Consider the following 14,382-nt stretch of genomic DNA (forward strand, 5'->3'; position numbering starts at 1 on the left):
TTCTCCCTTTGCAGAGTCAACTCCAATCATGAATTTGTGAGTGTATCCATTTAGTATATTCTTACATTTGAGCTATAAATTCATATATCTGTTAAGGATATAGTTTTTAAATTTTTGTATAAATGACACCTTATGTTATCCTTCTGCAACTTTTTTTTTACAAAGCACTGTATTCATATTCTATCTATGTTGATGTATATGTCATTTGTTCATCGTAATTGCTGTATTGTATTTCCTCATATGAACACATCCCAATTTGTTTATGCATTTTCTCACTAAGGAACATGCAGATTGTTGTAAATTTTTACCATTTCAAATAATGCTTCAGTAATCATTCTCCTATATTTGTTGGTAAATATAAGCAGGTTTCTCAAAGCTATTTACATAGAAGTAGAATTGCTAAACAATACTAAATAATCAACTTCAGTGTTACTAGATATTGAAAAATTATTCTCCAAAATGGTTGTGACAATTCATACTCTCAAAACAGTGTAAAGATTTCCTGTTTCTCCATATTCTTGCCAAATAAGGTATTATGTTCAAACTGAGATTGTAGCTAATCTGATGAATGTGAACTAAGTTTTCATTATCTCGATTTCCATTTCCCTGTTCACTATGAGGTTAGGAGTTTATAAGCTATTCAATTTGACTCTTCTGTGATGACTGGCATATACTTTTGTCCAATTTTCTATGGGTTTGTCTTTTTCTTATTGCTAAAGTTCCTGATAGACTCTAAATATTATTTGTTACACTTTACTATTAAGTATGTTATTTGTTGGAGGGTAATTTAGTAAAGAAAGTTTATCTCCCTGGAATGCCTTTTTGCATATTAAAATAACTTTTTCACTTTTATTGAAACAATGTGATTAATTACAATGATAGATTTTCTGATGTTAAGCCATCCTTGAAGTCTTGGAATAAATTTTAGTTATTCTTGAGTTATTTTTAATACTGATCAATTCATTTTTCAGTATTTAGTGAATTTGGGCTAAAATCTCTGAAGTGAGATTGGCCTATATTTTCTCTTATTTTTTGATCATTTTGTGGTCTTAATATCAAAATTATATTATCATCTTAAAATTAGTAGCATAGCTTTTCCTGTTTTTCTATCCTCTAAAACAGTTCATTAAAACTTGTCTATAACACTATTTGGTAGAGAACAAAAAGAGAGGTGAGTTAGGGTGGAGGTAGGTACAGGGAAGAGTGGAGGTGTGTATTACTGGTAAAAGTTCTTTAATGATTTATTGGCCTATTAGTTTTTGTGTTTCTTTCTCAGTCGGTATGGTAATTTTCTACTTCCCCATAAAGTTGCCAATTTTCTCTGAATTTTTAAAGTTACTGGTAGAGAGCTGATCATAACACTTTCTTAGATTTCTGAAAGCCTGAAACTATCTCTAGTTTTGTTTCCTTTCTTATCTCTAATTTGTGTCGGTGTATATGCACTCATGTGTACCCTTTCTCATTTTCTTCATCAGTCACACTGAAGTTGGTCTAATATTAATATACCTGCTTCAGTTTTCTTTGGTACTCTTTGGTTTGTATGTCTTTTCCATCCATTTACCTTGAATCTTTGGCTTGTCTGCTGCTTTTAAAAAATATACCAATTCAGATACTCTTTACTTTATTGGAATAGCTTAATCTATGTGCATTTATTGCAATCCTTGACCTATTTGGACTTTTCCCAATTAAGATTTACTATGCAATTTCTATAATTGCATTTTTTCTTTCCTTCTTTTTAAAAAATATTTAAGCTTTCTCATTGCATTTTTCCCTTCTGCCAGTTTAGAAGTTAAATATTCTATTTCTATTTTTTTTAGTAGTTACAATTAAATTTTGACATCTATAATTTACAAAGTCTAATGTTAATCAAAATCTCTATCCTGCTCGTAAATAATGCAAAGACTTGAGAATAATTTTCATAGCCCTCTTCTACTACTTTCCATATTATTATTATGGAAAATAATAGTCTTAGCTATTATAATTTGAATATTGACTCCTTTACATCATTCTCTTTCTTCTTTCTTTTTATAATCCTTAATATATGTATATTGGACTTTCTCATTCTATCTTCCCTATCTCTTCTTTTTAAATATGTTCTATCTCTTTATCTCTCTATGCTACATTCTGGGTAACGTACTCATATCTAAATAATTCACCAGTTCTAGGCCAGTGGCTCATGACTGGAATCCTAGTACTTTTGGGAGGCCAAGGCAGGTGGATCACTTGAGCCTAGGAGTTCGAGACCAGCCTGGGCAACGTGGCGAGGCTTCCTTTCTACAAAAACACAAAAAAATTATCCGGGTGTGGTGGCACACACCCGTAGTCCCAGCTGTTCAGGAGGCTGAGGTGTGTGGATTGCTTGAGCCTGGGAGGTTGAGGCTGCAGTGAGCTGAGATTGCGCCACTGTACTCCAGCCTGGGTGACAGGGTGAGAACCTGTCTCAAAAAATATATAATAATAATACTAATAATAATAATTCACCAATTCTTCTGCTGCTGCATCTAGTCTACTTTTCAGCCTCTACATTAAATTTTTTGTCTTAAGAACTATATTTTATGATCTCTATAACTCCCTTCTCCAAATCTATAGGGCATTCTTTTCCCTCAGTCTCTTGTTTTTATCTAATGACTTTTATTCTTCACTTTATTTCTTTGAATACTAAAAACACATGTATTTTAAATTAACGTTCATGTTATTCTATTATTTAGGTCCCCTATTAGTTATACCTTCTGACTATCTTACTGCAGCTCATCTCCTTGTATGATTTTCAGTTTTCACTATCAGCTTATTTTGAGTGGGAATTTGTTTTCTTTGGAAACTACAGGTGTCATGGATTGTGGAAGCATCTTTACAGAATAATTTCACATTTGCCTTTACAAGAGGGATTTGAATTTCAAGCATCAATTTTGGCTTTGTGTCTCTGAAATGGGCAGATTGTTTATTAAGCCCCACCTCTGTATTTGGTGCTGGGTTTTCAAGTTTCTGATATCTCATTGGTGACTCTTTCAGTTCCTATGGCCATAGTCAGATAGCAAGCTTCCAAGCTCGTTCCCTGGGAGGGTGGACGGATATGTTTAGCACTTGTTTTACAGACGGAACAGCATACTGTAACTCTGGACTTGATGCTGATAGCTCCATTTCAGTTTCCCATTCAGATGAGGCTTATGGTTCAGACTTACCTTCTGACTCAGACATTAAATCCCCAGCTGCCCAGTCATTAAGATTTCTCTTTATCTGGTCTCAATTTCCCTTTGTGTCCCTTGACTGCAGTTCTCGCTTGCATCTTTAATTGTGAGTTTCCTTTGTATGTCTGGCACCTGGGGATTTTGCTTTATTGATTTCTATGTGGACCGTATAATCTTTATACAAGTCTTTGCATTGCTATCTTTCATCCAGAATTCTTATGCATTTGGAGTAGGTGTAGTGTGCCTCCCATATATGCTTAGGTCACCATATTGGCCAGACACACTTATATTATTTCTCTAATGAGGAAAAAATACAAAAAGCTTTCAAAGTGTGTTTTTAAAAATGTTACATTTTAAGTAATCCTTTTTTCTCCAGGCTTTTCAATGCAGAATTTGAAGAACCACATAATTATGAGGCAACAATTTCATATCTGAGACACTCTGGCAACTCCATTAACCTGTGCACTGCAAAAGAAATTGCTGATCGTAAGTCTTCTAAGCCAATTAATAGTGTAACCCTGTGTGGAATGAAAATGTGTCAAAAATGATATTTTCCCTTTAGCTAACTGTAAGTTTAAAAATGCACAGCCATCCTGCACTACCATCTTATTTCTTTTTCTTTTTTTTTCTGTGTCTGGTCTCTTAAAAATATAAACAAATCCAGCTGGGCATCAGTGCTATCTCACAATAGCTATTGCTGCCTTCCCAGCCTCTTCTTTTCTCCCCTTTACCAATCGACTCAGCTGCTTTGCCTTTTGTAGATATGAGGGAGGGAAAATCAAGATATGACGATTCATTTTTCTTCCTTCTCTTCCTATAGAAACTTTATCTCTTTTCTCCTGGTGTCTTTCTTGAAGTTCCCTGGTTACTTGGTGTGTGGAGAGTGAGATAACAGACCATGAGAATTAGGCCTCTGTGTTCAGTCTGAATAGGAGCAGGGAATTTATTTAATGGATCTGACCACTGGCTCAGAGCTACGTCTTCCTGCCTCTGGCATTGCTGACAACGCTCGGGACATTTTTGTGAGTAAAGAGACCTTCTCAGGTAAAAAGATGAGGGAGCAGAGATTATAGCATTTCTACAAGTTACAATGTCCTTGTTCTGCTATAGTATCAGCCAGTTCTCTATAAAAGGCATACATTTTAGTGCTGGAATAAACACTAGTATTTAGTGAGCTTGTACTATAGGATACTGTAGTTCTATGTTAGGTTCCCTGTGTACAGCCCTGCTGATAGAGTGGCTTGATCACCCCTAATGTTTGATACAGGAAACTGAAAATGTTTCCTGCAGGAAAGACTGAGTTGCACGAGGCCATAAATATAACATGGAATAGAGTTATAATGTGAAACAGGCTCAGGCTACCTCTAAATTCTATGCTTTTTCCACAAGTTAATGCTACTTCTTATTCAAGGAAGTTTGGCTTCCCTAAAAGCAGGGCTAAAAAGAGATCATCCGGTGCAACTTCTTCATTGTATAGACAAGAACCCCAAGGTTCTGGGAAAGGAAGTCACTTCCCTGGGAATACATACTTAGGAAGTTCATGAGGTAAGGATCAGGACCTATTGAAATTTCCCTCTTCTCCCTCAAGAAATAAGGGGTTGGGGCCGGGCGCGGTGGCTCATGCCTGTAATCCCAGCACTTTGGGAGGCCGAGATGGGCGGATCAGGAGATCAGGAGATCGAAACCATCCTGGCTAACACGGTAAAACCCCATCTCTACTAAAAATACAAAAAATTTAGCCAGGTGTGGTGGTGGGAGACTGTGGTCCCAGCTACTCAGGAGGCTGAGGCAGGAGAATGGCTTGAACCTGGGAGGTGGAGCTTGCAATGAGCCGAGATTGCGCCACTGCACTCTAGCCTGGGCGACAGAGCAAGACTCTGTCTCAAAAAAAAAAAAAAAAAATAGAAATAAGGGGTTGGAGAACTATTAGAAAAACTGCCTTTCTTTTAGACTGGGCAGTCTAGAGTCTCCTAAATGGCTTGTAAAATACTAACCATAGGAAGAGCAACTCTTGACCCTGCCCAGCACCCCCAAAATACAGTGCTGCCCCATACTCAGAGTATATGTACCCCTTCTTTAGAGCAGGGCTTCTCAAATTCTAGCATTCATACAAGTCATGCAGGGATCTTGTTAAAATGTAGATTCTGGTTCAGCAGCTCCGGTGTGGGGCCTGAGATTCTGCATTTCTAACAAGTTCCTTGGTGATATCAATGCTGCTGGTCTACAGACCACACTTTAAAAAGAAAGGCAGTGGGCACCATTTGGGCCACATTCCAACTATATGCCCTTCTACAAGGCTAAGAATTCACAGAGCCAAATAGATGCTCCAATCAGAGCCTGCTCCTTCTCTCTCTGGACCACGTGAGGCCCCTAGAATCCACCCCACTGCAAGTAGCTTATTTCAAGTGAAGTGGACCTCTGTTTCTGGGAAGATGGAACAGATGTACTTTTGTCCTATTGCTCCTGCTAAGTACAGCTAAAAGCCCAAGGCATTATGTATGTAAAACAAACATAGGAAGACTACATGACTCTGAAAGGTAGAGAGAAGAAGGTAGACCAGCTAGGGACATCAGGCCCCAGGGAAGGATAAGGTGGTGAGTTCCCTGGTTTTCTTCTTGCCTCGAATATGTCAGTTTTGGAGGTAAAAAAGTTAGCAACCCAGAAACACCAGTGGGCACAACAACAGCTTCAGCTGAAGCCTGCTCTTTCTAGCCAAATGACCAAGAAAAGGGCAGCCTAGAAAGACAGAAAACCTCTAGTCTAGTAGACAAAACTAGTTTTTTCTAGTAGACAAACTATTCTACTCCAGCCAAACATCATAAAAAAAATGTGGCCCACCACCAACAGCAATGCTGAATGGGGAGCCTGGACATCTACCCTCAGCAGGCTGCAATGATGTACTCAACCCCTCCACTGGAGTGATGTCAGAGAAGGCCAAGTAGGGAGCTGGGATTTCCACCCTTGCCAGGTGGTAATAAAATTCCACTTAATGTCCATAAAGATTATGTGAGAAACTTTGACTTTCACTCCCCTCCAGCAGTGACAAGATGCCCTTCTCCCTACCTCAAAGGATGGTGTCAGGGGAGACCTAGTAGAAAGGATCTTCATAACCACCCAGCAGTAAGAAGGCCACCCTCTCCTTAGAGTGTCAGCAAAGGCCGTGTGGGAAGTAATAACAGGGCCCTCCTACTCTTTCCAGCTAAGATGTTATCAGCAGAAGCCTGCTGGAGAGCCAAACTCCTTCCTACTTCTGCCCAGCAGTGATGAGGTGCTGTTTTCTCACTTGGGTATTGTTATGAACTGATTGCTTGTTACTCTCTAAAATGCTGAAAACCTACCCCCTAATGCGATGGTATTTAGGAGGTGAGATCTTTAGGAGGTAGTTAGTACTACATGAGGTCATGAGGGTGGAGCCCTCTCGAATGGGATTAGTGTCTTTACAAGCATCCCAAGAGAGATTGCTTTCTTCTTCTACATATGAGCGCACAGTGAGAAGACAGCTGTCTATGAACCAGGAAGCAGGCCCTCACCAGAACTGAGTCTGTTGTCACTTTGATCTTGGAACTTCCAGCCTCCAGAACTGTGAGGAATAAATTTCTGTTATTTATTAGCCATGCAATTTATGGTATTTTGTTACGGCAGCTGAAGCTGAAAAAAAAAAAAAAAAAAAAAAAAAAAAACCTACCAAAATTGAAATGGCTGAAATACTAGAATTTTCTGACTAAGACTTTAAAGCAGCTTTTATAAAATTTTCCCATGCATAGTTATGGACATGCTTGAAACAAATGAAGGAAAGTCTTATCAAAGAAATAAAATGTCTCTATAGAGAAAGAGAAATATAAAAAAAAAATGGCAATGTTAGAACTAAAAAATAAAAAGGTCAGTGGATGTGCTCAACAGCAGAATGGAGGGACAAAAGAGTCAATGACTTAAAAATAAACAATAGTAACTACCAAATCTGAACAAGGAGAAAATAGACTGAAAAAAAAAATGAAAAGAGCTTCAAAAAATTGTGAGACTATAACAAAAGATTTAACATTCATGTCATTAGACTTCTGGAAAGAGAAGAGAAGGAGTGCATGACTGAAGAAGTACTTGGAGAAATAGTGACTGAAAACTCCCCCAGTTTGGCAAAAGATATAATATGGGTCAGGAGTGGTGGCTCATGCCTGTAATCCCAGCACTCTAGAAGGCCGAGGCGAGTGGATCACCTAAGCTCAGGAGTTCAAGACCAACCTGGACAACATGGTGAAACCTCGTCTCTACTAAAAATACAAAAAAATTAGCTGGGCGTGGCGGTGGACACCTGTAATTCTAGCTACTTGGGAGGCTGAGGCAGGAGAACCTCTTGAACCCAGGAGGCAGAGGTTGCAGTGAGCCGAGATTGCACCATCGCACTCCAGCCTGGGCACTAAGAGCGAAACTCCATCTAAAAAAAAAAAAAAAATAGACATAATATGACAACAGATTCAAGAAACCAAGCAAATCTAAAAGAAATGCAATCTCACGAAGAATCATAATCAAACTTCTTAAAGACAGAGAAAAATTCTTGAAAGCAAGTAGCAGGAAGGAAACAATAAGGATAAGATTAGAAGTAAATGAAATGAAATGAAAACAAAAAACAATAGAGAAAATCAATGGAACCAAAAATGTGTTCTTTGAAAAAAAATCAATAAAATTGACAAACTTCTAGCAAGGTTGAAAAAATTGATAAATGTCTAGCAAGGCTGAAAAAATTGATAAACTTCTAGCAAGGCTGAAAAAGAAACAGAAAAAAGATATAATATTAAGACTGAAGCAGGGATATCATTATAGACCCTGTAGATATCAAAACAATAATAAGGGAATATTATGAACAACTCTCCATGTTTAAACTTAACAACTTATATAAAAAAAGGAACAATTCCTCAAAAAGCACAAATGACCACAACACCCAAAATAAATAATTTGAAAACCCCTGTAACTCTCAAGAAAAACTGAATGCATAGTTTAAAAACTCCCCCAAAATGAACTCTAAGTCAGGTGATTTCACTGAAAAATTCTATCAGGCATTTAAAGATGAATTAATACCAATTTTATACAATCTTTCCCAAAAACGGAGAAGGAGAAAACACATTTTTTTAAGCTAGTATTACCATGATATCAAAACTAGACAAAGGCAGTACAAAAGAAGAAAACTTCAGATTAATATCCTTAATTAGTATAGTCATAAAAATCCTCAACAAAATATTAGCAAATAGGATTCAGCAACATAGAAAATGAATTATTCTTCATGATCAAGTGTGGTTTATTCTTCATTTGGTCGTGGTATATAAGGGTGCAGAGATGCAAAGCTGGTTCAGTATTCAAAAATCAACAAAATCGCCATATTGGCAGGATAAAGAAGAAAAATCAGACAATGTGTGCAGAAAATAATTTAACAAAATTCAACCTCCATTTATGACTTAAAAAACTGTCATAAAAATAGGAATAGATGGGGACTCTATTGTCTTCCTCAACTTGATAAAGAGCATTTACAGGAAGCCTACAGCTAATCATGATACTTAATGTTGAAACACTGAATGCTTTTCCCTACTACCGGTAACAAGGCAAGAATGTCTGCTGTTACCATTGCTATTCAACACAGTGCTAGAAGTTCTAGCTAGTGCAATAAGGCAAGCAAAGGAAATAAAACGTATACAGATAGAAAAGGAATAAATAAAACTATCTTATTCACAGTGGCGTGATTATCTAGATAGAAATTCCCAACGAATTTACCAAAAAAGCACACAAAAACCCTCCTAGAACTAATAAGTGATTTCAGAAAGATTGTAGGATGTGAAATAAACATACAAAAAAAAACTATATTTCTGTATATCAGGAATGAACATACAAATACTGAAACTGAAAAATATATCATTTATAATTGCTTAAAAATAGATATGTATTTATATTAAAATCCTACAAAGCATGATAAGGCCTAAAAGCTTAAAGCTATAAAATTCTGATTAAATCAAAGAAAATCTAAATAAGTAGAGAGACATACCATGTTTATGGATTGGAAGACACAACACAGTAAAATTGACAGTAAAAGTGTCAATTATCTCAAAATGATACACAGGTTTAATAGAATTCCTATAAAAATCCCAGTAAGATCTTTTGCAGATATAGACAAGATTATCCTAAAATGCATACAGAAAGGCAAAGGAGTTAGAATACCTAAAAACAATTTTGAAAAATAAAAGGGAGGCATTAGTATACCAGTTTTAAGAATTATCAGTATAATAATCAAGACTATGTGGTATTGGCAAAGAGAGACGCATAGAACGATGGAACAGAATTGAGAATTCAGAAATAGACCTATACAGATATGCCCAACTGTTGTTGTTATTTTTTTTTTTTTTTTAACAAAGATGTAAAGGCAGCTCCATAGAGGAAAGACAGCCTTTTAAAAAATGGTGTTGGACCAATTGCCATAGGTAAACGAAAATAAACTTCGGCTTAAGTCTCACACCTTATACAAAAGTTAACTTAAAATGAATCTTTCCTCTTTGATTTTTGTACACCAAAGGTGAGACATCTAAATGATACCTTTCAAAGAGGTAGGGAGAGAGAGGGAAGGAAGGAGAAAGAGGTCAAGGTGGTTGGCTTTTGCTGTTGCCTTTGGGTGACTGTCCCTTGAACAAGGCCAAGAAAACAGGGAAGACCATCCTTGTTTAGTGCTTAGCTCAGCACTGGTGCCTTTGGTGAGGTTTCATCTCTTTTATACAGAACTTGGCATTGGGCATACATGATTCAGGCTGTTCTAAAAGCTCTGCAGAATTGTCCTCAGAGGTCATATAGACTAGTGCTTTGCAGACTGTACTTCTAGGCCCCAGAGAATTTTTTGAAGAGTCTTGGAGATTCTTGGAGATACCTTCAGAGTTCTGTTTACACTTCTGCATAACATTCCGTTTAAATTAATAAAGCCATGGATGGAAGAAAATTTGCAAGCTGTTTCTTACCTGAGTGATCTCAGACAATTTACTTCACTTGTCCGGCTGGCTGTTTCCTCGTCAGTAAAATTGGAATATTAGTAGTGATTGTCATGAGAATTAAATGAAATAATGCATTTAAATGCTTGGCATAGTGCCTGCTATCTATAAGTATAAAAAATGTTAGTTTCTTTTAAATTATTATTTGTATTATGTTAGTAATAAACATTTCACCTCCAGGTGTAAAAGAGGTGATGGGACTTTTCCAAGGTCATATAGACAGGATGAGGAGAAGGAATAAAAGGCCTCCAAGACATGACCGTGTTGTGACACTAGCAGCTGAGGGTTGCTGAGGACCATCTTCAGATATTTGTCCTTTCTCTGCCCACACAATAAAACCAATCAGTAGAGAGAGGGTTATATAACTCTGTGCAGAAAGTAAGCAAGGACTCTCATGCTGTGGATCACATGCTCTTGTCATAATTCCTAGTCCATTTCTGACCCTTTGGGATGTAGCCCTTTATCCTCTATATTCCTACCTTGGAATATATGTTGGAATCCCTATCTAAGTTTGGATAGCTTAGCTTACCATGAAAGAACCTCCACTTTGTTAAAAAGCAGTAACAACATTATGAATACATTATTAATTGAATGTGTATTATCTTTGTTTACTATCCACGGCAAGTAAGGCTTCTCCAGGCTTTGGTTTCATCATTTCTAATACAGAATAAGTAATAATATCCATCCCAAGGTGGTTAGGAGAAGCAAATGAGCTCATGATTTATTTTTGAAAAGCATAGACAAGTAAATAAATTAGAGTAGAAAGAAGGAGATTATTATTTTTAAAATTGGAAAGCAAATTCATATCAGGAATGGATATTGGGCAAACTGTATCAAACAGGTATTTTTTAAAGTATTAATAAGTGTACAGTTACCTAATTTAAAGTATTATGTGTACAATTACCCAAGTTGAAATACATATTATTAATTATCCATGTAGAATTTTAGGTCTGTGTCAACAATTATATGCTGATAGTCCCTAAACAAAACCTAGCATTTCATTGATTTTATCAGTGTATTATATGTTTAGAATAATAAAAGCTTGGAAATGCAACATATTGTTTAGTCAGTTTTCTAAAGCTTCAGGACTTTAGCAGCAAGAAAGAGAAAAACAGAGGGAGGAGTCCTACTTTTATGCACATGTGTTCATTAACAGTAGGGATAAAACTTTTGTAAATAACTTTTAAGCAAAGAAAACCAAACAAGCAATTTTATCAAAAAACATTGCCATTTTCTATACAATGTCCGGTGTTCTGCTAGGTGTGTTAAATTTCCTTTTTTTTTTCTTTCTTTCTTTTTTTATTTTTTGTGATGGAGTCTCACTCTGTTGCCCAGGCTGGAATACAGTAGCGCAATCTCGGCTCACTGCAACCTCCGCCTCCCTGGTTAAAGCAATTCTCCTGCCTCAGCCTCCAGAGTAGCTGGGATTATAGGCCTGCCACTGTGCCCAACTAATTTTTGTATTTTTAGTAGAGATGGTGTTTCACTATCTTGGCCAGGCTGGTCTTGAACTCCTGACCTTGTGATCCAACTGCCTCGGCCTCCCTAAGTGCTGGGATTACAGGCATGAGCCACCACACCTGGCCAAATTTCTTACATTATTTCCTTGAATCTCCCCATTAACCCTGTAAGGCAGGTACCAATTGGTCCATTTTTATAGATGAGCAAGCTGAGGCTCAAAGAAATGAAGTAATTTGTCTGAAGTACCCTATGTAGGAGCAGCAGAACAGTGTTTGAACTCAAATTCTTGTCACTACTTGTATTTATTAATACAGTCATGTGCTATACAATGTTTCAGTTAACAATGAATTGTGTATCCAGCAGTGGTGCCGTAAGATGATAATACTATATTTTTACTGTACCTTTTCTATGTTTAGATACACAACTATTTATAATTGTGTTACAATTGCCTACAGTATTCAGTACCGTAACATGCTATGCAGGTTTGTTGCCTGGGAGCAATAGGCCATACCCTATATCCTAGGAAGGTAGTAGGCTATACCGTCTAGGTTTGTATAAGTATGTTCTATGATATTCACATGATGATGAAATCACCTAAGGATGCATTTCTCAGAACAGATGCCCATTGTTAAGCGATGCGTGACTGTAATTAAGATTGGCATCATGTCATTAAATAAAATCCACAGAACTATTGGAAAAGTCAAAAGATAGGTCAACCTTAGTTGGTGTGCTCGTGTTTTCAAACTGTATTTAAGGAAATAAAAATGGCTGTGGAACAGAGCACTTTGGGGCATGATAGAGAATTCATTTTGTTGAAGTGGGATTTAGGCTTTTTCCTTTTCCTTTCCTTTCATGTTTGCCTTCTGAGCTGCCACTAAATTTTAGTGCTTTCTTTTAAGCATGGAGTGTGTATCTGTTTGCCAAAACAGGAAACTGAAATGGTTTCACATGCTTCATCGACTGTAAATTCCATTCTGGAAATCCCCACAGAAATTAAGACCATGATCACTGACCGCATAATTTCCCAAACTTTGTAGATAGAGCTTTACATAGTCTGATGTTCTTAAAGGTGAGAAAACTGAATTCTGGAATCTTTTATAACTGCTTTAATCCTGGGTACTATAAGAAATGGGTGGATAAACTGCCTTGAAATAATTTTTTATGTTTATTTTAGCAACTTATGAAGTTGGAATTGAAGAACTCCAAAAGGTATTGTTTCTCCTTACCAACATTATAACTAAAAGTAAAATAAGCATGCAGGGTTGATTCTAAAGTAATATCTTTTAGAGGGAAGAAAGGTCTTTGTTTTCATTTTTCCTCCTATTTCTGAGGCTTTTCCAGACTCCAGCTTCTAAGAGTCTGCACTTTGAGGCCTGTTACTGTCAGAGACAAAAATGTGTGATAGGATGGGAGGAAATGGTCCCAATTCATCCATAGCCCTTTTCTGTGGTGGGCAGTGACAACTAACTAGCTTTTAATAACTGTGACTTCCAGCGAGAAGAGTTCTATGGCACAATCCAGGTTTGTATATTCTGACTTTCAGACCACTTAGGGCATGCTTTCTGGGCTCCTGCTAGACATGGTGCCAGGTGCCACCTAGAGGCAGCATAGCAACCTGATTAGGGCCCAAGCAGAATCACTGCTGGCCTCAATCCCATCTCCTGGCTATGTGATCTTGAATGTCCATTTCCTCATCTGCAAAATGGGGATAATAAAGCACTCACATCTGAGGTCCTTGTGAGAATGAAAATTAGATAAATGAAGGTAAACAGCTTATTATTAAGTGCTTGAAACAGAGCATTTCACCTCTCTGAGACTCAGATGTGTCCTCTATAAAATGGTGTATTCTTGGCCAGGCATAGTGGCTCATGCCTATAAGCCTAGCACTTTGGGAGGCCAAGGCAGACAGATCACTTGAGCCCAGGAGTTCAAGACCAGCCTGGGCAACATGGTGAAACACTGTCCCTACCAAAAAAAACACAAAAATTAGCCAGGAGTGGTGGTATATGCCTGTAGTCCCAGCTACTTGGGAGGCTGAGGCAGGAGCACTGTTTGAGCCCAGGAGGTGGAGGTTGCAGTGAGCCGATATTGTACCACTACACTTTAGCCTGGGCGGTAGACAGACTGAGACCCTGTATCAAAAAAAAAAAAAAAAAAAAAAAACACAGAAAGAAAGAAAGAGTATTTTCCATGAGGACAGGAAGCATATGTCTTGTGGTGACTGTATCTGCAGTAGTAGATGCTCAATAAATAAAGGGACCAATACTTGTTTCACTGAATATCTGGGAGAAGTAAGGCAAACACAGTATGTAAGCACTGTGTAAGCTCATAGAAGGCCCTTACCTAGTGTTTTAATGGGATCAGTTAAGGTTCTACTCTTTTCTTACTGGGTACATTTAGTCTAGATCCTTCATCTCTCTGTTTTAGTTTTCATATGCTTGCTGGTAAGGATTATTCATTTGTGGATACACTTTGTCACTAGAAAAATATGAATGATTATTATTTCTATTAATGGGAGTAGAAATAGCCTGTTAAAATGCTTCATGTACCTGGCAACATCAACAACTAATAAACTGTTCTACACAAATGAACTTGCCAAGTAAATGAATTTTATCCCATTTTATCCCAATTTTGTTTTAAGTAAAACATACAATTATTTTTAATTTTTAAATCTTTTAACTCTCATACATGTTTTGTGTTTATCTCTGTATTTTTAAGCTCAG

The 14,382-nt window shown here is 37.1% G+C and overlaps 1 protein-coding gene across 2 annotated transcripts in view; it reads left to right on the plus strand.

Annotated features, from left to right (window-relative positions):
* Positions 1-14,382, plus strand: part of FYB2 (FYN binding protein 2) — a 109,670-nt gene that overhangs the window by 54,915 nt on the left and 40,373 nt on the right. For both annotated transcript variants that reach the window (XM_054534158.2, XM_063712203.1), the window contains 2 exons: positions 3,562-3,671; positions 12,834-12,868. In XM_054534158.2, the coding sequence (XP_054390133.1) occupies positions 3,562-3,671; positions 12,834-12,868 (145 nt within the window). The remainder of the gene's footprint in view (positions 1-3,561; positions 3,672-12,833; positions 12,869-14,382) is intronic.

The sequence above is a fragment of the Pongo abelii genome, chromosome 1, assembly GCF_028885655.2.
Source record: "Pongo abelii isolate AG06213 chromosome 1, NHGRI_mPonAbe1-v2.0_pri, whole genome shotgun sequence".
Classification (NCBI taxonomy): domain Eukaryota; kingdom Metazoa; phylum Chordata; class Mammalia; order Primates; family Hominidae; genus Pongo; species Pongo abelii.